General features: G+C 30.1%; 2 protein-coding genes across 2 annotated transcripts; both read left to right on the forward strand.

The window, feature by feature from the left end:
• The first annotated feature begins 242 nt into the window (after positions 1 to 242).
• Positions 243 to 984, forward strand: LOC113375356 (suppressor of cytokine signaling 4-like). The gene is made up of 2 exons (XM_026615292.1): positions 243 to 455; positions 754 to 984. Exons 1-2 carry the CDS (start codon positions 243 to 245, stop codon positions 982 to 984), a joined length of 444 nt encoding a protein of 147 aa, XP_026471077.1.
• A 4638-nt stretch (positions 985 to 5622) lies between these two features.
• LOC113375357 (thyroid transcription factor 1-like) lies at positions 5623 to 23343 on the forward strand. Its single transcript, XM_026615293.1, has 4 exons — positions 5623 to 6005; positions 9124 to 9413; positions 21993 to 22165; positions 22643 to 23343. Exons 1-4 carry the CDS (start codon positions 5623 to 5625, stop codon positions 22694 to 22696), a joined length of 900 nt encoding a protein of 299 aa, XP_026471078.1. The 3' UTR covers positions 22697 to 23343.
• The last annotated feature ends 2262 nt before the right edge of the window (positions 23344 to 25605 follow it).

Here is a 25605-nt window from a genome sequence, read left to right on the forward strand (position 1 = left end):
AAGGGTGCTTCGAAAATTGGAAAAAACGCTGGCATAAGTGTATTATATCTGGGGGGGACTACTTTGAAGGGGACCACATTAATGTAGACGAATAAATAAATATTTTTTTGAAAAAACGAAAATTCCGGGTACTTTTTGAACAGACCTCGTATATGTAGACTTTGTACATATTAGTATTATGTTATGAAAAGTAAATAATTATTCGGTTTCAGTTCGAATAATCATGAGTATAATGGTTCAAAATGGCTTTGATTAACAGATTGATTCTATTTGCAGGAACCTTCTTACTGAGAGATTCTGCGCAGGAGGAATATTTATTTTCAGTATCATTTAGGAAATATGGAAGGAGTCTTCATGCAAGGATTGAGCAATTTAATCATCGATTTAGTTTTGATTCTCATGATCCTGGAGTATATTCATCATCAACAGTCACAGGGCTACTGGAGCATTATAAAGTTTGTATTAATAAAACTAATTAGATTTTATTAGTAGCTACACAGTAATTGTAAGTAAATTCACAGTAATTGTAAGTAAAATTAAATTGTATTTTTTATTTGCTTTATTAAAATGTTGAATATACAAATAGAAATTTTATCCAAGACATGTAAATAGTCCATGAATCAAATATATGCAGCAATATTTGATTTGAAATTGATAAAATTTGTTACTAATTTTATCATATATATAAAACAATATAACTTTATTTATTTTAGGCATTTAAAATTATACTAATTTTAATTGTGTTTATTACAGGATCCAACTTGTGTGATGTTTTTTGAACCTATGCTGACTGTTCCATTGAATCGAAATTATCCATTTTCTTTGCAACAGCTATGTAGATCTGTGATTGTATCAAAAATTACATATGATGGTATTAGCATGCTAGGATTACCGAGAGCTTTGAAATCATATCTGCGCGAATATCATTATAAACAAAGAGTTCGTGTAAAACGATTTGATGATTGTCCTTCTTACATGGTATAAAAAATAAATCTTAAAAGTTATTCATTTAATGATATGCTTTATTGAAATTATGGCATCTTTTTCACACATTAGGCTGTAAATCAATTTTCAATTTTATTTTTTGTGATTTATTATGAAATATTAACTATGATTATATTATATATATATATACATATATATATATATATATATATATTTGATTCTTATGAAACATATTCATGTCATTTTTTTGTGTGAGAAAGGTAATCATAAATTTATTTAATGTATTTTAGTTTATAGACCATAATATTACATACATTTTTATTAATAATTAATTGATTCAGACTATATATATATATAAGTTATTACTTGTCTATGCTTTTTTGTATTCACTTTTTGCTTTATAAGGTGAATTCTTCATAAACATTGCGCAATAAATTTGAAAATTAATTTGAGAATACTTGCCTCTTCTTTTCTTCTTTTTTAGACAGTTTTGTTAGTGGTTACAGATTTTCAGTCAATCAAGTTTAAACTACTAATATTTGAAACATGAGAAACAGTAAAAGATATATGATATGCATGGTGATTATAGAGGAAAACCAGTAAATTTTCTGTTATTATTATAAGATGTGTCTATTTAAACTTTTGAAGAAAATCTTGTTAATATTATCGGTAGAATGACCCTACAATATTGATGCACCTAAATTTAGTAAAATGGTGCAAGAAGTGAAGCAATTACACTAGGTAAAAATTGGTAAGCTGGGACTTGAAATTTAGATCAGGCTATCCTCGAATGGTCTATTATTATCTACGATATGTAAGTATATTCATTTGCATTTTAACGTTGTATTGTTGATAATATTATTGAAGGTGTACCTATATATACAGATTATATATGACTAGTCTCTGTATGTGAAAGTATATTGGTGGCTTTATGATAATGGATTCTAAAATTGGATTATTGATAATATTATAAAAGTGGTTAAAGCAATGGAAAGATATATGTATATGGATTATATAAATAGTCGCTTTGTGTAAGTACAACCATGTGATTTCACAAAAATGGATTGTAACAAAGGATTATTGAGAATTTTATAAAGGTTTATATCAGTGGAGATGTATGTATGTATTATCTATGAATAGTCTCTATCTCCATCTGTTTAAGTATATTTGTGTGAGTTTATTGAATTTGTGTGCCTTCATGAAAATGGATTAGAACATAGGATTGTTGATAATATTTTAAAGGTGATTTCATATCAATAACGATGTATGCATGTATGGTCATTATATGCAAATAGTCTCTACTTTGTAAGTATATTCGTCTGGATTTATGATTTTAATATTGGACTAATGATAATATTATAGAGGTGGTTCATATTGATAGAGGTGTATGTATGTACATATATATAGGGTAGGTATGTATATATATAATATTATAAAGATGGTTTCATATCAGTAGAGATGTATGTATGTATGTATAGTGATTATCCATGAATAGTCTCTTTTGTTATTTTTGTGGCTTTATGAGAATAGATTGTAACATTGGATTATTGATAATTTCAGAAAGGTGGTTCACATAAGTAGAGATGGCTGCACTTGTTTTATAGAAGCTTATACTAGGAGGAATTTCTGAATTTTCTGATAAATGTTGATTGTTGATAAATTATTTCAGAATACTTACTGTGCAATCTGAATGATAAAAATATTACCAAAAATTAAATTCTGTAAATTTATCTTGATATCTTTTGTAACGTTAAAGGATGATTCTAGAGAAAATGCAGTATATAGATAAAAGCCAATAACTATACTAAAAAGAAGAATAAAAATTATAAACTTTTAATCTTGCGGTAAAAGCTTTTTTTCGTTGAAATTTTATTATTAATGTCTATTAAATTATTTCCAGCTGCCCAATGTGTTATAATTTTCAAAGCACACATTTTTTTTAATACACGTTTCGTTTCCATTGCGGTTTTTAATATTTTATTTGAACGAAGAGTTTTATTTAGATTCTGGCTGTACATGAAAGATTTGCTGGGAACTCGTACCTATATAAATTGTGGAATACAATTATAACAAAATCATGAAATACTATCTTCATTTGTTATATCTATTTGAATTGACATTCATTTATATCAACTAAATATAAAAGTTTACCTGTTTATTTGTTTTTGCGCTTAAGTGAGAATAACAATTAAATGTACTGTCCAAAAACTCATCAGAGAGTCTTAATAATTGAGATATACATTTTAATACCGAATACCATGTTATTTTTAACTGGCTTCAATTATAATTTAAAATTCATATTGCATTTGATATTTTTGTAACTGAATTTCGATTAAACTCTGAAAATAAAAGAAAATGATTCGTTGAAAGTTTCTAAAAGATTCTCTAGAAAAATTCTATTGAAATTAATTCAGTTTAATGATAATTTTATTTCAAATTAAAAGTGCATTTGCTTTCAATCCATAACGACATAATTCTTATCACTTACAAAAATTTGTTCGAGATTCCTACAAACTGTAAAGATTTCTTACAAAATAAAGAAATGCATAATATTAGAAGAAATATTTTTCAAATTTATTCTTATATCACTTTTTTAAAAATTCACAAACAATTCAAATTATAAATATACACTCTTCTTGTCTTTCTTCAGCAAGCTGCTTTATTAAATCATTTATTGCTGATGATTACTTCAGTTTTTCTAAAGTGTCTGCCTCCATGAAAAATTTGGAATAGTTATATTAATTTTTGCTGACGTACTCACGTTGGGGGACCCCGTATAAATTGATACGGCGGTATCTACGCTCATGCTATTTACAAATAATTTTACCTTTATTGCGATTATTTGTTAATATTGTGATTTAATTCTTGTTACTGTTATATCATCTCATCATATATTGTTGTATAACAGTTTACAAAGATATACTTTCTTGATTTTTGTGAATATAAAAAACGGTAATTGCAAGTCAGTTGTTTTCTGATCTCTTTAAACCAAAGTAAACGTTTTGGGCCACTTTAAAAGTTTGTTGAAATTATATTTATTATTTTATTTTGGTAAATATAAATTTAAAATTAATTTAAAAAAGAAGGAAGTTGATACATGAATATTGAAAATGATAGACTTTTCTTTGTTACATTATATAAATTATACACATTAGTTGACCTTTTGGTACTATATAGTATTTAGCATTTTCGAATGTCGTGTATTAATTTTATGAAGCTATATATTAGAGTCATTAAAATAAGCCTAGAAATAAGTGTATAATGTAGTATGAATTTCAATATTATTTTTTTATCAAAGACAAGTCAGACTCGTGCTCAAAATTTACGTCATACGAATTAGACTTGATATAATCTTTTATATTCGTTTGAATTAGGTACTTATTTTTATACTTTCTCTATAGAGATCATAATTTTTTTTTAATGAAATTCAATGTTGTGATAAGTGACAATAACTATAGTTCTTTAAAAGAAAAATATCAAATGAACTTTTGCATTTTACTCTTATAAAAATGCACCGAATACAATTATATTTTATATATGTAGTTATTACTGTGTATATTTTAGCATAAAAATAACATATTTATTTCCGATACCTATATGATTAAATAAAATTAACACTGAAGAAATATTTCGAGCTGAATAAATCACAAAGCATACAAACATCACTATATATGCACACTGAAATACACCAAAAATTATAAATCTGAGTGACATTTATTTTTAGGCATTTATATTATGAATGTTTACATGTATATTCACAATGTAATGTAAACCATAATTATTAAAACAACATGATATATTATCAATTATCAAATTTGAAAAAATTAGTCACTTCTTTGTAAATTATGTAATTACATTTTCAAAGTTTGATTAGTGATTCCTGTTTATTGAACAAATAATTAATCACATTTACAAAATTTGTCACTAAATGAAACTAAATCCCAGCGTTATTATTTGCCGCAAATACTTATTAATTAATAATAATAAACAATTTCTAACATTGTTATAAGTTACAATATCACAATCATTAAAGATATAAAACACTTTTAATAGATTTTTCACAAATTGCGGCTTGTGGGCAATCTATGAACTATCTGAACAATTCCAACAATTTGATAAAATACTGATTGAAGTCGTGCGCTACGTTCCCATGTACGTTTTGAAATCAGCGAGGAGTTGAAATTCAGGAATCGCGTAGCGGCGGTACAGCGAGGCGGTGCGGCGTGCATTCGAGGGCCGTACACGGGGCACCGGCTGGCACCGGCCTTCGCCTCGATTGGCACGAGGCGCACATTGTCGCACCGACGACTGCGATTGGCCCGAACGAGGGAGCACGATACGGGGCGGGCGTGGCCGAGCGCATCGAGTTGTTTCGAGCACCTCAGTCGAGTATTTTCCTCGAGTACTCCTTGAACGTCTTTCCAGTCGTAAAGTGCTTTTGAAGAGTCGCGTCCAAGGCTCGCGCGCCTTCCTTACTGACCTCGTATCTAATACCAATAACGATTTTTATCAACCCGTCGAAAAGTTAAACAGTGTCGCGCGTGGCATATTTTTATCTTTTATGGCGATTGATTTTATCGGTTCTTTGCTTCCGGGTTAAAGCAGGAACCGGGAGCGGATGTGCGTAGTGTTAGTGCGCCACGAGCGAAGATTTAATTTTTGTTCGTCGTCAAACACATGTCCGGTAACGGCGGTTATGTGGCGTGCGACAGCATCGTCAGCAACACGAGTACCAGCAACAGTAACAACGGGACGGTCACCGGCGGCAGCGAGGACGCCAATCAGCAGCAAACCGATGTTCTGCCGGACTTGAACGGCGTCGACTTGGCTATGAGTCTTTCGCCTCCCAAGAATTCGATTCATCAACAGCATCACTTGCATTTGCATCACGGCACCGCTCCGCACCACTTGGCTCTGGGTCCGCACCATTTGCACCAGCATTTACAGCACCAGAGCGCAATACATTCGACGCCGTTCAGCGTCACCGACATCCTCAGCCCCATCGAAGAATCTTATCGAAAACTAGAATTGGCCGGAGGCAATCCGCCCTCGCCTTACAGGTGCGCGTTCAATCTCATTTTGATATATCGACAGAAATTTCTTCACATTTCCGAATAAATGCGGCGATAAGCATGTATTGTTGGCTTTCATCTTTTCAACCATAGTTCAGAAAATGTGATTCACAGAAGTTATCTATACAAATTGAATGTATTATTACATCGACGACAAAATATAATAAAAGAAGAAAATTGTTTAAAGTGTAATGTAAATTCCAATTAAATTTTGTGTGTACACGCCGAATCTTTATGAAGTAAGGGATAGTGCTGCTTGCACGTTAATGTTGTTTCTGTCATAAGCTCTATAGTTAACAACATTTTGTAAATTGGATAAAGTGGTATATGGATATTTAATACAAACCCTTCTACCTATTACTTATTGGTAATCATGAAATGTATACAATTTACAACAACTGTCATATTTATATAACGCCAGAATCTGCTGTCCTTTATAATTCATGAAGTTAATACTGACAAAACATAGTTTAATTTATTCACACTAAATATCCAATCGTTTTAATCAAACTTTAAAATTAATTGTTCTAATCTAATAAATAAAATTTATGAAAGTTATAATAACAAACAGAGTTTAAATAGCATTATTCATTTTCCAATACGATCAGATTTGTTAAAATTTGAATAATATCATGTCATTCAATATACTTTTATAGAGAAACGCATTGAATACTACTTTTTAAATTGAAATTATTTTTTTGTAATACCGTATTTTTGTCATTTGCTTTGAGCGTATAGTAGTCGGTATCGAAGACTTTATGTTTCTATTTCATGATTTCTCTTACTTTTATGATAAAAATATATAGACATGTACAATAGAGACCTAATAAAATATTATATACTATTTACTGAAATGCTAAAATAATACAACAAGTTAACGTACAGGTCAATATTTAATGCTTTAAAAAATCGAGTAGAAAAATTTTAATTGCACAAACTTATACATAACACAAAATGTGCTAACAAAAATTGATTACGCTTATTACAGAAATAATAAATTCTTTATTGCGTTAAAATATGTTAATGATAACGTAAACGTTAATATCCTGTATATTATATTGCTAATATGAATAATTAGTTGAAAATAATATGTTATTGTTATCAATTAAACTAAATTGCTTATTATTCTGTTTACAACGGGCGTGCGATAGTTTTTTTTCATATGAAAACATCAAATGCAAATAAAGTATATTAATTTATATTTATACTTGCATATTTATTTTAACAAATGAAATATGAATTAGTAGAGGTATTATTTTCAAATCGCTCATTTCTGCATATACTACAAGCGGCATATATAAAATATATGCTGGTTTTTACTTATTGTTAGAAGTTTTGTTTGTCCTATGAATTACTTTCACACATGTATAATAAAGCAATGGGTGAAATTTTGCCGATCTTTTCCATTTTATATTATGTACTTTGCTTTCTTTGGTTACTGTTTAGTTTCTATGGAACTTTTTTCTTTGCAAAAGTGTTAATATTTTTTATAAAAAAAGTTAGATTTTTTTTTTCAAAAATAGCAATTCAATATCAACTAAAAATTTGTAACATATCCGGAACATATCTCGGATACATTCACACCAAATATTTTTTTCTTCCAATTAACTCACGATCAGTACTTTATTATCTTTTACCTATAGTTTAATTTCTTCAGTATCTTCCCGAAGGTAAAGTTCATGTTTTTGCCAGGAAATCCGAGTTGCCAATTCTATGTTTTCTCTACGTTTCAAGCCATTCTGAATCGTTCGAGACCAAAATTTCATCAACGTTTTCTCAAAAACAACTGCAACGATTTCAAAAATTTAAAAGTCATTCGATATAACTCAGTAGGGACCCGCGTTTATTAGTTTGCGCGACAAATCATTTACGCAACGATCGGCCAAGCCCTTTCTTCAGAATATAGCAATTTCTCGTTCTCAAGCCTAAATTCGTGGACCGATTTTAAAAGTGCATAATTTATTCGCAAGATATCATTTGCAAATCGTTCCGAATAGTTTTTGGTAAAGATCAGACGAGTCGTTTCATGGTGATTTTAATGAAATTTCTTGCGATAATCTTAGTCTTAATGAATATACTAAAACATTAGGTCTACGACAAGTGGTTCAATTATGAAACTTAATTAAAGTTTGGATCGGCTGGTCTTTTAGAAAATACTTCGTGTACGTGCGTGTTCATTTTTCAATAATGTGTTGTTTTTTTTATTAACTCTTTTATTTACAACTGTCCAGTAAAGGACATTCATTAAATAATGTGTTGTATTTAAATTATTTGTTGAAAATAACAAACATGTTTGGAAAATCTTTACAAAATTGAATAATCTGAAGTAGTTTTTCACATAATAAAACTCTATAGTAACTCGCTATACTAAATCAATTATAAATTAATATATGTTATAATATTTCTCATTGATTAAGTGGATTATTTACACATATCGGAAAGTTTATTCTCATACCTAGTTTTATCATTAGATAGATTAAAGGAATAAAAAATAAACAAATAAATTATTTAAAGGTGAAATAGTTATTATGCTATCTTATTTTAATATCATATTGCTTGAACAATATATGATACTGCTTATTTCTATATACTGAAAATTAAATTAAAAAAATGTCTAAAGAGTACAAATACCTCCAAATTTTATTTTGGAGTATTTGACATGACTATAAAATAATAAAAATGACTTCCTATAAAACAAAGTATGACTACATTAAAGATATTTAATGTTGATCATAAATACTTTCAAAAAGATCAATATTATTTCTCTAAATGAATTAATATTTTTGTCAACAAATATTTAATTATTACTTATGTTATATATTTAAAATAAATATTGTTAAATGAGTAAATATAAAAATGCCCAGGGTGATAAACAATATGCTTTCAACTAATATTTAGCTGGCAATCATATACCATGCATTATTTCTATTGATGATTTAAAGTGGTATCTAATTAAAATTTTATGGACCAAACAATTGTTGTTTATAACATGATATAGCATCCAATATTCAAATCCATAATGATTATGTCCTTTTACATGATGTCGTCAAACTGTTTATGAATACGTGGTCTATTTCTAATTCTTCCTACTGTCACTCGTTTCTAGATCAACGTCCAGCGGCAGTAGCTTGACTTCACCTAACAACGTGACCAACGGTTCCTCCTGTGTTGGAAACGTGCCGGTAGCGATGTCACAGCCACCAGTTGTAAGCAGTGGCGGCAGTGGCGGAGGCATGTATTCTATGGGGGCACACTCACTGTACAGCCCTCCTTTGGGCCCCGTTCAAGGTTACTGTTCAGGTCCCGACAATTTGGGAGCCTTAGCTGGACACTACAGTGACGTCAGGGCCGCCGGTGGATGGTATGGGCCCGCCACCAATGACCCGCGATTTGCAAGTAAGTTAATTTAAATATACCTATATATATATATATATATATATATATATACAGGGCCGTGCCTGGGTATGTGCAACAATTGGCCAAACCGTTTCTAATCAACAGGAAAGTCTACAAATTTTCGTACATGTTTTAGCCAAAAATCCTGCATCGTTTTTAAACATTCAGAAACTGTTTGAAAGATATCATTTGGAAATCGTGCTGATTAGTTTTAAGAGATCGGACGGATCGTTTCTTGGTATTTAATTGTTAAATATTCATATTAATATATTTTTACGATGATATTTGGCGATAGAGATCATGATCTCAAATATTTCGACCTTACGACAAGTCGTTTTAATTTTGAAATTATTATCACAGTTTGAAAAAATGAGCAGCACTTCTTTACGTGAAGCAAAATTTCATCTTTAGTCGACGTTTTTTTAAAAATCTTATTTGAAAAATCTATGAAATTCAATAAGTACTCGTGCTGGTTACTTTTGCTTTAAGATCGGCCGAGCCGTTTCTTTAGGATTGTCAAAAGTGTGAAATTTTTTGCCCACGTTATAGTCTAAATTCGTGAATCAATTTTGAAAATCCAAAAACCATTACAAAGGTACTATTTGAGAATCGTGCTGATTAGTTTTAGTTAATGATCCGTCGAGTCGTTTCTCAGTTTTTGATTAACTAATTTTTTTGGCGATTTTGGATCCTGTTCTTAGTGAACATACTACACGTTTTTTTTTGTCCAATAATATTTAATTTTGAAACCATTTATAAAAAATAACTAACATGTTTATAAAATTTGTACAAAATTAAGAATAATCTGCGACAGTTTTTCACATTGCAATGCACTCATAAATTAATATTTTGTTTATAGTTAAGTAGATTATTTACACGTGTTCAAAAATTCATGCATCTTGCCTTAGGGCAAAGTTACAACTTACACCAAGTTTATACACTTACATTTTAATAATTTGAAAACAAAGCTTTTTAATACGATTTCGCTTTCAATACGGCCGCCTTCGGCTGATTTTGACAACGGTCGTCTTTTAACTCAGCGGATTTTCAATATACGGCTGCGAATGAATTCAGCGGACTTTTAGTTTGGCCGCCTCTTAATCTAGCGGTCTTTCAATTTGGCCGCCTTTTAATTCAGTGGACTTTCAATGCGACCGCTTTTTATTACGGCCGCTTTTTGTTATAGTCAGTTTTTGTGTATGGCCGCCTTTAAATTTTTTCATTTTTATATTTGGCCGCCTCTCGGCCGCCCCGTATATATATATATATATATATATATATATATATATTAGTGATGTAACGAATGTTGGATTTTTCACATTCGCGAATGCGAATGCGAATGCGAGTATTCATCTTCAATATTCGCGAATGCGAATGCGAATGTTAAATTTCAAATAAAGCGCGCGCAAAATGTTTGACATTTCGTGTCGTGAATGAAACTAGCTGTAAGTGGAATTCTGTCTTAAGACAATTAAGGCATCGTGCCTTAAGGCAAATTGCTGGAACTTCCCGTACCAAAAATTATTATTTTTTTAAAAACGATTTTGAAAAAAATTTACTTCGAAAAAATAAGATTTTTGACAAACAATTAGACAAAAAATTACTTTTTTTTAAAAAAAAATTTTTATTATTATTATTTTTTTTAAATTTTTTTTTTGAAAAAAAAATGTTTTCTTTATTAACTTCCCGTAGGGCAAGTTATAGTAATCGCAAAAAAATCGAAAATGAAAATTTTTATATATCTTTACGTTTCAGAGGTTTCTGAACATTTTGGCATACCTTAGAAAAAATGGATGTATGTGTGTGTGTGTGTGTGTGTGTGTGTGTGTATGTATGTATGTATGTATGTATGTATGTACGTGTGTGTATGTATGTGCGGATACAAATTTTCGTCGACGATTTCGGGAACATGGGTCAACCGATTTGAATAATTCAAAAAAGATTCGATTCGTATTGATAAGGAGACGTGCTGATTAGTTTTTGGCAAAGGCAGGTCTAGCCGTTCCGAAGATACGGGGCAAAAAGTGTCGAAAACGGTAACTCAGTTTTTAAGAGAACGGAGCGTCCGATTTGAATAATTCAAAAAACATTTCACTTATATTGACAAGATAAAGAATCGATAAAATTTTCATGAAGGTAGGTCTAGCGGTTTCGGAGGTATGGAGGAAAAAGTAAAAAAATGAGCCATTTGGCGGTCAAAAATGATCATTAGACATATGCACATCAAATTATCAGATATTTTATAGAGATTTTAACAATAAGTATACAATTTGTTAACATTCCTATAGGTTCCGTACCAATGCTTATGCGTTAGACAGCGACGCGGCGCTTACGCGCTTTATATTTTGTCCCTATGCAGTTAAAGCAGTACGATTGCTTTCAAAAGAAAGTTCAGATCTTCCACAATATGTCAAAATAAAAAAAAAAAAAATTCAAAAAAAAAAAACAAAAAAATAAAATTAAAAAAAATTTTTTTTAAAAAAAATTTTTTTTTCAATGAAAAGTAATTTTTTGTCCAATTTATAGTTTCTCAAAAATCTTATTTTTTCAAAGTAATTTTTTTTTTTTCAAAAATGTTAATCGTTTTTAAAAAAATAATAATTTTTGGTACGGGAAGTTCCAGCAATTTGCCTTAAGGCACGATGCCTTAATTGCCTTAAGACAGAATTCCACTTACAGCTAGTTTTGACATATTTTGAAGGATCTAAACTTTTTTTCAAGCCAATCGTACTGCTTTAACTGCATAAAGACGAAATATCAAACCGCGTAAGCGCCGCGTCAACGTCTAACGCGTAAACATTGATACGGAACCCATAGGAATGTAAACCAAAATTATACTTATTGTTACAATCTCTATAAAATATCTGATAATTTGATGTGCATATGTCTAATAATCATTTTTGACCGCCAAATGGCATTTTTTTTACTTTTTTCATTAGATCTCCGAAACCGCTAGACCTGCCTTTATGAAAATTTGATCGGTTCTTCACCTTGTCAATACAAGTAAAATGTTTTTTGAATTATTAAAATCGGACGCTCCGTTCTCTTAAAAACTGAGTTACCGTTTTCGGCACTTTTTGCCCCGTATCTTCGGAGCGGCTAGACCTGACTTTGCCAAAAACTAATCAGCACGTCTCCTTATCAATACGAATCGAATGTTTTTTGAATTATTCAAATCGGTTGATCGGTGTTCCCGAAATCGTCGACGAAAATTTGTATCCGCACATACATACACACACGCACACACACACACACACACACACACACATACATCCATTTTTTCTAAGGTATGCCAAAATATTCAGAAACCTTTGAAACGTCGAGAAATGCAAAAATTTTCATTTTCGATTTTTTTGCGATTACTATAACTTGCCCTACGGGAAGTTAAAAATGTGCAATTGAAACCAAATGTTAACATTATGAATATTAGAACTTTACTTTTGTTTTAAATAGAAATAAATATTTTTTTTGTAAAAAGCTTATTTACAAATAGTCAAGTATTCATTATTTGGTTTTTTAAGTTTATATTTCATTATCATATTTAATTCTTAGAAAATATATAGTGGAATGGAAACATAAATAAGTATGATTAAATAAAAATATATAAATCTTAGTTGTGTTATCATTTCATATGCAACTATATAATAATTTCCTTTTTGTTTGTTAAATACATTCGCTATATATTCGCATCGTTTTTTGCGAATAGGAATGCGAATGCGAATATCGAAAAATATGCGAATATTTGCGAATGCGAATGCGAATGCGAATATTCGTTACATCACTAATATATATATATATACATATGTGTGTGTATGTGTGTATAAACACGGTGCACAGTACACCTATTTGTATAAAGAATAGGTGTATACAAATTATCTTTATGTGAAAATCAATGTTTGTACTTGAGTCAAACATTGATTTAAAAAATTCGCAAATTTTCAAAATAAGCCGAAAAAAATGTGTTCATTTACAGGCTTCTCTACCCTTTCTCTCGTCAGGATTATACATTGTACATATGCATGGATTTCTACTGCATTTTTCTCATAAAAATTATATTTTTTATATTATCATTATTGTGCACAACAGATATTGAACAGAAATGGGAATCGGAAATAATCGTTAATTTTGATTCCTTAAAATTTCCATCTATATGATGTCTATATTATCTTTTACTTTTCCGACATTGTGATTTTTCCTATATTCAATAACTTGTCTTTTCTTCAATTTTTTCCAACTGAGTGACTTTTGCTGCTCATACGTATATCTGATACAGATTTATCCGTTCATGCAAATCTTCTTTGCTTATTTTGACATTCTACTCAAGCATCCATGTTTATCAAGTAGATTTGATCATCTTGTAAATATAATATCATCCAAATACCCAATCGCTTCTTGTATATACCATATCACCAGACCAATCAACTCTAACAATAAATTAATTTTTTTGCATTACATAATTGAGCTCGGTTTTACGAAACATTGAAGAAAAATTAAACTAGTTGGTATTTTTCCTTGAGGCAAGTTACATGAACTTTCCGATATATGTGTAAATAATCGACTTAATCAATGAAAAATAAATTAATTAAGGTATCTACCGTAAAAAAAATAATACTAAAAATTGTCGAAAAAAAATTTTCAACACATTATTACAAGAAAACGGACCTGCCGATCTCTACCAAAAACTAATCAGCACGATTCCCGACCAATATCTTTCGAACGATTCAGAACTGCTGGTTAAAACGTGGACGAAAAAATTTTCACTTTTCTGCTATTTATAAAGAAACGTCTTGGCCGATTGTCGCACAAAACTGACAAACAATAGTCCTCATCGAGATACATCGAATGGCTTTTAAATTTTTGAAATCGGTCCAGCCGTTTTTTGAGAAAACGTCGATCCACGATAAAAAATTTGTTTACATACACACATATACTTTTTCCAAATTTGGTCTCATTCGATACAAAAAGGCTTGAATTTTTTGATGAAAACATAAACATCTCCTTCAGGAAGTTAATAAAATCAAATAATTAAATATCCACATCACATTTATACAAATTTTAGTGTCTTATTCGATATGAATAATTTTATACATGCGAGATTAGCATTTATTAAAGGTAAAATTTTCTTATTTTCAAATTGTGACACTAAGGGCTCTGAAATATGGCAAGAAAATTTTAGTGATAGTAGATACGCGAATATAAAGGTTTACAAACAACAATCGATTAAGATATTTTATGAATATCAAATATGTGATTCTGTGTATATAAGCAAATGATCAGATGTGGTAAAATAATCGCTAGCATAAATGTAACCATATCCCAGCTGTGGTTGCATGCACATAAACATTGACTTAGGTAGATCCTTGCACAACATAATTTGATCTAAAACAGTAGCTTTCGCTAAAGTTAGTAGGTAACTTTCTTAGGAATTCGCCTCGGCATTTCGTTAGTCTCTTGTCTCATTCTAATGATTGGACTAACAGTGTTGATGGTTCTCAAAATTAGATTTATTATCATTTAGGCTTATTATTTTCCTGCAGAAGCATTGAGCTAACTACTGGGCTATTATTTTCTCAAATACAGTTATCTGTGTTTGACAGATTATCACGTGCGGTCACACTTATCATGCGTAAATAATTCAGTGCATCGGACCCTTCCACAAAAGGGACATACAATATTGTGCGGCATATGTATGTTTAGTTTTATCGCTACGTTCGCCTCTAATTCATTTCCACCGCAACATACTATTTTGACAAATTACTGGCAGATAACTTTAACTAAAATTCGCATTTATTCGCAAGGGTACGGATATCGATATCGATTAGGTGGATAACTATCACTTTATATACATAATATTTGTTACAAAGTAGTAAATGTATTCAGTGTAATAAATTCTATTTTTTGTTTTGTTATTTTTACAGCAATCTGATCTATTACATGTATTACATGTTCTATAAGCTTATTGAGCACTGTTTATTACTAATGTAAGAAACATGTTATTAGTAGGCAATTTATTAATTTCTCTTACTAATGAGATATTGTTTATCTTTAATATTGAACGCTATTAGAAGGCAATTCCACGGTCATCTTTCTAATTGGTATATAATATAATAATATTCTCAAGGGCAATTACCATATTTCTACGTGAAAAACGATGTTAATTTTTTTCCAAACATTCTTCTAATTTAATTTCTAATGTAACTTCTAATTTAATTTCATAGCTCTAATAAATGATCCACGGAAGCTCCCCAAATCCCAAATAAATGTGAAAAAATAAATAATTTATATAATACTATTTGAGCGTAGTATTCAAGAAATAAATTAAGTTGTTTGATTTCTTGATAGAAGATTTAAGAGCATTTTTACTATAAAACTTTACAATCGAGCTTTAAAATCATCAAAACTTGCGCTTGATAAAGTTCAGGTGATTCTACGTATTTTGTTGATGCCACAGAAACTTTGTCATATTTTGCTTCTTTCTATATGGGATGGAAAAGGTTCATTGAAAGTACGTTTATACAAGAAATGGTTTTCAAAGTTTCGAACCGGTCGAAAAAAAAAAATGACGGTTGAAGCTTAATAACAACATCTTATATCGTAGTGTGATTAAATTTATAATATTTGACCATTTTTTTACATGAACAGTTGATTAATCGCTTTTAAGCTCAATTTTCGAGCAACCAAATAGATCTAATGATGCTCTACAATTCGAGTGTGGTATTATATATAAATTTTACGTATAATTTAAATTTTAATTTTTTAGTTACTTTTTAAATTTAACGGTCAGTCATATAGAAGTGCTTACACCCAGTAGTGTTTATCATAACTTTTGTTGATTTTATACATGTGTCAATTGGCTATTGACATTTTTAGAATCAGGTTATTCAGCTATGGAAACTTATTAGGTAAATGGTAAATGCCAATAACTCGTTTGAAAATTACGGTTTATAAAAAAGTAGATAAATCAAGTAAATTCTACCTTATACAATCTCAAGAAACTATCGTTTCACTTTATAAACCATTAGATATTAGATATATTTTATTTAACACAATCGAATGTAACTAATAATTTACTCAATACCAACTTTCAGAGCAGACACATATATGACTTTAATTCAATTATACTTTATATACTTTAATTATACGAATCGATATTTCTTTGATACGTATTGTGTAAAGAAAATCGAGATGTTTAACTGAATAGAATTTTCTAATAATTCAAAGTGACCATTATATACATATCTGAGATCTGCATCCTTATATATCGGTATATATAATGTATTATGTGTGCGTATAATATAATACAATATCGTATGTGCGTGAATATTTTGATTTCGGTTGGAACACATGAGCTCTACATACATTTTGTATTATATTCAATATTTATTCAGGCCGTGTTTATTCAACAAAATGCATTTCTGGATCACGTCCCTGCGTATCCGTTTCATTTGAGCAAAGATCGCAAACTTCACGCTATTATCGACTTGTTTCGTACGGAAAAAATATATTTGAGAAATACTTACGATAAGTACAAATTCTATCTTATAAAAAATTTTAAATTATAATAATTTATTTTAGCTCAGAGAGATGTTATTAATATTTCACTAATACATTTTAAGCTACTAAAATCATCGAAATTTGGAGCTCAAAGATGTGTATTTTATAATATGTGTCTTATAATATTATTACCTTATTTGAGTCTATATTATAGCAATGTAAAATATTCTTGAGTGCTTCTTTGTTTAAATACAATATTTTGTCTATGGTAGTTCTCAATAACATAAAATTTGCCGTTCGTCATCGAAGGCCCTTTTTATATATTTTCATGTTAATGTTTACTGCATTTAAATAGTGCATTCATAAATTAAATGTACAACCTCCATTTGAAGAATTCAGTGACTATGCTACAATGTGAAATGTTCTGTCACTATGTGCAGGTATCTATCAGACGATCATCGACAACATAAACATTTGAGCAAATCTTATGAATAAAATATTTTTTTTATTCCCATGTAAATTACAATCTGTCTCCAAGAGACATTCAGTAATTTGATTGTAGATTGTAGGTAGTAAAAATGGATGCTTAAAAGGTTACTCAGTAGTAAACCTTTCAGTTATGATATGTAACAATTATGGCAAAACATTTATAATGAATAAAATATAACAAATATAATTTTTTAAACAAAGTTAACAAGAATATTTTGTGAAAATTTTCTTTTTTTAATTCTCTTTCGTAGTTTCTCTTATTGTTAGTTAAGTTAGGTTTATTTTTTAACCTGCTTAATATTTACTCGAGAAGAACAAGAACAACATGTCACAACCACGCCCCAGAATTTGCCACAACGCACACTTTTGAAGACAAATCCTCATTATGGCTGAGATAAATTATCTATGTAAAAACTAATTTCTCGTATTTAACTACCAATATTCAACTCACAGCAAAATAACAAAGTGATGAAGTATACAATTAACAGATATTATTAAAAGAATTCGTAGATGGAAACTTACTTTTGACTCTTTAAAAGCAATGCGGCCTACAGATAATTTTAATGCAAGGCAATAATGGGAACTTGTTTGAACAATCAAACTTCATCTTTCTCCTTTGGACCTTATCTCAAAATCAGTTTACCTGTTATGACAACTGTCACTACGGTACCCTGGCACAACCGTACCCAGTCTTCCCTACTGCTTAAATTATCGCTAATTTTACTAATTTTTCAAAGAAAGCTCAGATTATATGTAGATTATATAAAATTATTTACAATTTCGACAATCCTTTTTTCAATTTTTTTATTATCGATTAGAAATATCATGCACGCCTATATCAGTTTTCTATTTTTTATAATGAATTGTATATGAGTTACATTCCATTTGTTCATTTTATGGTATCAATATTGGCGACTTGAAAAAAAAACTGCCTTTGATACCCTTCGTATATTCAACATACTCTACGTGAGTTTTACTTTCTTCAGCGGATTTTGAACGAGATAAAAAAAATTATTTATTTTGAGGGATCGGGGTGATAGAATGGTAAATGACGCGATGTATAAACAAATCGTGATTTCAATCGAAGACGATTGATTTGTCATTTTAAAATAAACGTTTTCGATCATCTTGAAGTTAAATCGCTACAGGTATCATTGTTAAAAATAATAAGCGGATAATACATAGTAAATTAATTTCATATTTATTGTATATATATATATATATATATATATATATATATATATATATACATTAAGAATAGTTAATTTTGATATTGAAATGTATGAATAATTTCTTGGGGACATTACATTAAGTAAAAAAGATTTTAAAAGATTTTTATTATTTGACGTATTATTCTACGTCATAATTTTGGAGAAAGGAAAAACGCACAATAATACCCGTATTATTGAACATAACTATTATATATAATTTACTGGCATGTTTCAACATAAACATTTTGAAAACTATAAAATAGTCGATAATAAGACATGAATGAGACCTATATTAAAGCCTTTTACTACTATATCTAGTTACTGAAATCATTCATAAGTTACGCGGAATAAACTTAAGGGCTTTTGGATAAAACCAGTGCTTTAAGAGTATCGTGGTATAGGAGGGTTGCTGCAATTTTTGCTCTGCGTGGTATGGAAATCGATTTTTCAGAGCGTTACAGAAAGATTGATACAAAGGTCCAATTTGACTTTCAGCATTTATATTGTGAAAATCAAACCAATTATATCACAACACTATGCACTATGCACGATACAGTCTATGTTCAGTAAAATTACCAGCTAATTCATTTTTCTAGAAATGTGTTTTGTTTTCTTGTTTTCATAAATTTTTCATCGGCAGAGTTGGAATAATTATTTATTTAATTTGCCTCTTGTAATATTGCTTTTTTTAACTTAATTTACTTTTTTTTATTTACTGTTATTTTATTGTTTACGCATTTGCCAAAGTAAAGATTTAGTTGGTCCTTTTTATCTCACACATGTGTAAGCTTTTATTAAGCTATATAAAAAAACTGTTGAATCAAACTTAAATTTAACAATACCTCTTATAAAACAATTAAATCTTAGAAATTATATTAGGGTCAAACTAAACTCTCGGGTGTTATTTTATTATTTTTTTCATCAATCATTTGAAAATATGTTTCATTTCTAATAATTTGCAATATGCTATAACTTGCTAAAAATAATTCTTATGAATTTTATATATCAAAGTTCCGAAACGTAAGATTATATTTAATATTTTAGAAAAAATGCAATCATAGTTCTCATAACAGTTTATCAATAGTTGTCAAAATTTAAATACAAAATATCGATATTATCAGTGGTAATGTCAGCTACAAACTGCCAATCTGACAATAAAAATAATTCTTTGCAGAAGCACATTCATTCTAGTATAAACAGTAGTAATAACTTCGTGGAAGAATGTAAATCATTCGTTGTCATTATGCAATCATGCCTGTCAGTGTTGATTTTCTGGGTCGTTCGTCATCGAAGGCCCTTTTTATATATTTTCATAATATTAATGTTCACTGCACTTAAATAGTGCATTAATAAATTAAATGCAAATCGAAGTACAACCTACATTTGAAGTATTCAATGACTACAATGTGAAATGTTTTGTCACTGTGTGCAGGTATCTATCCTACGTATCCTGCATACTATTATATTATGTACTGACATCAATATAAATCGGAGTGTAATATGATAGGCGAAACAATAATCAACCAATTTTATGAAAGAGTCATCGTTTTGGTGTTAATTAGTAATAAGAATGCTCATGGAAAAGCTTTCAATTATGTTTGTTCAATTGAATAATAACTAAAAAAAATATATATTAAGTGCCCGTATACGTATGCTACATGCAGTAAGAAGATGACTGCATAATTTGGCGCCGTTTATGATGGTGCTTACAAAACAAACCATTTTGCACCGAATGAATTGAACATTTTTAGAAAACTTAGTGTCTTGTAGTCTGTCCGATGAACAAAATTTAATCCTATTATATTTTTCTCTCAATTATGACAATTTTCAATATATTTATTCTGAATACTTCGAGGTTTTGCAAACTTTTATCAATAAGTATTTGCTTGTTTTACGAGAATTGTTTTATTTAACCAGATAACTGTGCTTGATATAAAGAAGTGTAACAATTTTGTGTATAGGCGAGTATACGTATATACTAAAAAAAATACATTTTCAAATTTCAATTATTTAGAATATTTTTGTGTCTTTGTCGATACAAGTTTGCCACAGTGAACTGAATAATATAAATTATAGCCTTAAAAATTAAAATTTGTTTATAAAACTTCATACCGCATATTTAAATATTCTGTAAAACTTTGTACTGTTATTAATGGATCTTTCCATGCTTTGAAATAAATATAAATCTTGGCTGTATAAATTAAAAGGCCGATTCTGCCGTAAAATAGACCAATGTTATGGCAAGGCTATGTTACGTTGAGTATTTCATATGGTTCTGAAAACTTTAAAATGCCATGTGATTGCTGTACAGTCGGGTGTTTTAAATAGAAAACTTAACCTAGAAAACGCACGATTTTATCATACATGACGTTAGATTTTATGTGTGAAGCATTTGTACTTATTTATCTATGGTGTAAAGCGCCTGATCGCACAGCAAATACATACCATTTTGACAGTTTTTAGTACCATTTTATATATAAATTCATATAAACATACTTTTTTATGAAACGAAAATAGGCCAGCGGTGGCGATATCGGTTAGAGCGTGGGCTAGCACCAACTAGTCCCAGGTTCGCTGGTTCTATTCCCGCTACCGCCAAGCCTGACATCAGGCAACTTTGATGTCAAATTTCCACTTGGGGTTATAGATCACAATATAATTCCAAGTGGAAATCGTCCTTCGTGGACATAGTTGCATACAGTCATATGCACACTATTAGACATAAGAGCTAATAAAACCCCCACACATAGGAGAATGATCAACCGATGGGTTGCTTCTCATATCAATACCTCAGGTCATACACATAAGTCATACACAAAAACAGCTTATAGAACAGTAATAAAGAGTTCTGATTGCTGTGGAAACAATAAATAAAAAAAATGAAACGAAAATATTTTACTAAAAAAGGTGCATTACAATAAATATCTAAATATTATTTGATGATTGTTTTGACGCGTATGTAATCATTCTAATGCTGATTAACTTATTGTAAAACTTGAAAATCTATATGTGGATTCATAAGAAATATGATGAACTTTGGCGTCAATATTAGGCCAAAGTAGGTAGGCCAAAGGGAAAAAATGGGTAGGCCAAAAGCAGCAAATTTCCTAATTCATAAGCTTTATGTGAGTGGCATAAATTACGATAATCCAATGCTATCCTAGCTGTTACCAGTAACTAGTACTGCAAAACTTTACATTGCTAATACAAAAACTAAATATAAAAAAAACAAAATTTCGACAAAAACATGATTCCGGTTTGAAAATCCGAATGGTGGTAATGCGACAAGTGCTCTTCGTCAATTAGACTAATCGACGCCACTATCGTAAGATGTATAAACTGATTTTCCTCAGTGTTTAACGAAGTGTGAAATTGTTGTTTCTAGTATCGCGGCTGATGAGTGGTTCGTCCAACATGAGTCACGCGATGAATAATATGGGCGGCCTGGGCCCCGTGTCCGGCCTGGGTCCATGCAACATGGGCGCCACCGACACCAAACCGATGCAGTTCCCTCTGGTGCAGAGACGGAAACGACGCGTACTCTTCACGCAGCATCAGGTAAATATTCGTTTTTAATATTTATATTATGTACATACAGGGCCGGTCCTGCCTTGCATGCGACGCATGCAAAAAATGCCGGCGCACGTTTTAGGGGGCGCCAAAACGAGTTTCGGAAATTCAATTTATAATATATTATTTATATTTTTTATTATTTATATAAGTCTAGTGTTCAGTCCCATAAGCGCAAACCTGCGAAAGATTAAATTAATTGTTGGACATTATTGACGAAAAATTGCGAGCTAATTTAGTTGAAACAGAACTTGTTATAAATATAAACAAATTTTTTTTTTTTTTTTATTTTTATTTGGCCTCTAATAACAATACAGCCACATACAATATTATATTAACAATAAACAATAATTATATATTTATACCACTTAATCTAATAAAATTAACTAAAATACTATAGCACTTCACACTTCTTAATATTGTAACTAAATTAACTGGTTTTTCTATGCAACTACACTCATGCAGCTTATTCAACATATCTTGTCTGTTCTTCTCAAACAGACCACACTCCAATATTAAATGTTCTCCACTTCCAACTGATTTACCACACCTACATACATTCGAAGCTGCAACACCTATCCGATGCAGGTGTGATGGAAAGCTTCCATGGTTTAATCTTAACCTCGTTAATGTTACTAAGGTTCTTCTATCCTCGAATTTGAAACTTTCTTGCCACATTCTGCTTCCCACTGTTGGATTGCATACTCTATAATAGGCCCCTCTAGTCTCATTTGGATCGATCCATACTTTTTGCCACTCTTTAAAATTTCTATTTTTACACCGTTTCACATAATCCTTGTATGTTGCTACATGCATAATAGATCCATTTTTTGTTGCTTGTTTTGCTATTTTATCAGCCATGTCGTTTCCTTTGATTCCTGAGTGAGCCTTAATCCATATTATTTTAATGGTATACCCTATTCTCATCAGCCTATTAATATCGAACCACACTTCATAGAACAATATATCTGATAGCCGAGTTTTGTTGTATAAATTTTGTAGAGTTTCTATACTACTTTTACTGTCGGTGAATATAACTGTCTTCATTATTTTGTGCCTTTGAATTAACTCTATTGCCTTTTTAATAGCAAAAATTTCCGCAGTAAAAATTGAAACAAAATCAGGCAGTTTATATCCCAACTTAATGTTCAAATTTTCCAAATATATTGCACAGCCCACATTCTGATCAAGCTTAGATCCATCAGTGTAAATTACATTGTAATCTCTTATTTTTGTCATGTTTATATTAAAAATATCATCAGAAATGCTATATATATCCAGATAAAGTGTATTATAATATGGGTGTTTTGTATAATTGATACCTTCCTCTCTTATCTTATTTACATACAAATAGCTATTAACTAGGCATGGTTTTTTTCTCTTTTTCCAGTACTTATATATTGTAGTGTCTATAGAAATTTTACCTACTTTGTCTATAATTTGATTATCCTGTATTATTATTTTTTTAAGTATAAATTTGTCACAAATGAACTGTCGTCTTAGGTATAAAGGCATCTCCCCACTTTCCACCAAAAGAGCATTAGTGGGAGTGGATCGCATAGCCCCCATACAAATTCTCAAACAGTTATATTGCACTTTGTCCAATACCCTACAGTAAATCGAATTATTAAATACAATATATCCATAATCAAAAATGGGTCTTATTAGTGTTTTATAGAGGTTCAAGGACGTAATAGGGTGTGATCCCCACCATGTACCATTGGTCATTCTCAAAATATTTATTCTTTTTTCTACTCTTTTAAGCACATAATCCATGTGGTGCTTGAAAGATAACTTTTGATCAAATATAACTCCTAAGAATTTGTTATATTTTTGTACTTTAATGATGTGATATTTACTATTTATTTTATCCACATGATTAATATTTCTGTGTCTTGTATAAATACCAATTGAACTTTTATTATCTGATAATTCCAGACCTTTCTCTTCCAGCCACTCATGAAAACGATCAATATTTTTACTCATTACCTCACAAGCTTCCTGCAGGCTTGCTTTTTCTACATAAATAACCACATCGTCCGCATACTGCAAAATTTTTGTTCCTGGCTCCAAGATCCCTTCTATATCTCTTACGTATATCGCATATAATAAAGGGCTTAAAATACCTCCTTGTGGTAACCCTTTATATATTTTCCTTGGTCCAATTATTTTACCATTTATTCTAAAATATATTTCCCTTTCAAAGATATTATTAGTAACTGCCCTAATAAAATTACATGGTAATCCAATCTTTGACATAGATTCTGATAATGTTTTAGGTAAAACATTATCGTATGCACCCTTGATGTCACTAAAGAGTGCCACAACATACTTATTTTTCGCAAAGGATATATGTAAGTCACTAATAAAATTACTTAAACTATCCTGTGTTCCCATACCCTTCCTAAAGCCAAATTGACTTTTTGGTAGTATTCCATATTTTTCACTCCACCACTCCAGTCTTCTTTTAATCATTCTGTCCTTAACCTTTGAAACACAGGATGCAAGAGAAATCGGTCTATACGCAGAGATCTCATTCGCATCTTTATTAGGTTTTTTGATTAAAATTGTAATATACTTATTCCAGGCTCCAATTACTTCCGGATTTGTCCATAATTTATTAAACAATTTTAGTAAAATCTCTTTTGCCACCATTGGCAAGTTTATGAGCATAGAATAAAATATTCCATCCATACCTGGTGCGGTATCGGTACCTTTAATTAAAGCAATTTCTAATTCCCACAATGTAAAAGGTTTCACTAATAGGAATGTTTCGCGTCCAAAAACCTTTTTATCCACATTGAAATAATCATTTCTAACACTAGATGGAGCATAAGAATCAATAATATTCTCAATCATACTTGGGTTAACGTTTTCTTGTAAATTTTCAGGTTCTATATATTTTTTCAAACATTTAATTGTCCTAAATACTTCCCTGGTAGACGTATTTGGTTTAATATTATTAGTATATTCATGCCAACTATCTCTCTTCTTTCTGCTGAATATCGTTCTGACTTCAGCATTAATATTTTTATATATTAAATAATTATGGTAGTTAGATTTCTGCCTATAATTTTTTTCTGCATCTCTTCTTTTCCTAATAAGTTCGTCGCACTCATTATCCCACCAAATAGGTTTAAAGTGTTTAATATTGGAACATATTCTCTTTTTTGGTATACTTTTCTCCGCTGCAATATTGATTATGTTCATAAATTCTGTATAAGCAACAACCGGATCATTTACTTCAAAATCATTTGAGTAATACTCGATTACTTTTTGATATTTTGTCCAGTCGGCAGCTTTGCAGTTCCAATATTCCCTAGTTCTATTTATAATAGGTGATTCTCTTAGTTGCATAATTATTGGATAATGATCAGATCCAAGAGAATAATTCCTGACATTCCATACAATTTTATGTGCCACCTCGT

Source organism: Ctenocephalides felis, unplaced genomic scaffold (genome assembly GCF_003426905.1).
Source record: "Ctenocephalides felis isolate EL2017-DRISC unplaced genomic scaffold, ASM342690v1 CF-g0.4_SCAFFOLD_01886, whole genome shotgun sequence".
Lineage (NCBI taxonomy): Eukaryota > Metazoa > Arthropoda > Insecta > Siphonaptera > Pulicidae > Ctenocephalides > Ctenocephalides felis.

Bases quoted from the DNA above. Each gene is read 5' to 3' on its own strand.
- LOC113375356 (XM_026615292.1), top strand. From the start codon at position 243: ATGGCTTTGATTAACAGATTGATTCTATTTGCAGGAACCTTCTTACTG. The intron at 456-753 runs GTTTGTATTAAT...TGTTTATTACAG, and splicing joins GGCTACTGGAGCATTATAAA to GATCCAACTTGTGTGATGTT.
- LOC113375357 (XM_026615293.1), top strand. From the start codon at position 5,623: ATGTCCGGTAACGGCGGTTATGTGGCGTGCGACAGCATCGTCAGCAAC. The intron at 9,414-21,992 runs GTAAGTTAATTT...TGTTGTTTCTAG, and splicing joins CAATGACCCGCGATTTGCAA to TATCGCGGCTGATGAGTGGT. The intron at 22,166-22,642 runs GTAAATATTCGT...ACACTCATGCAG, and splicing joins TACTCTTCACGCAGCATCAG to CTTATTCAACATATCTTGTC.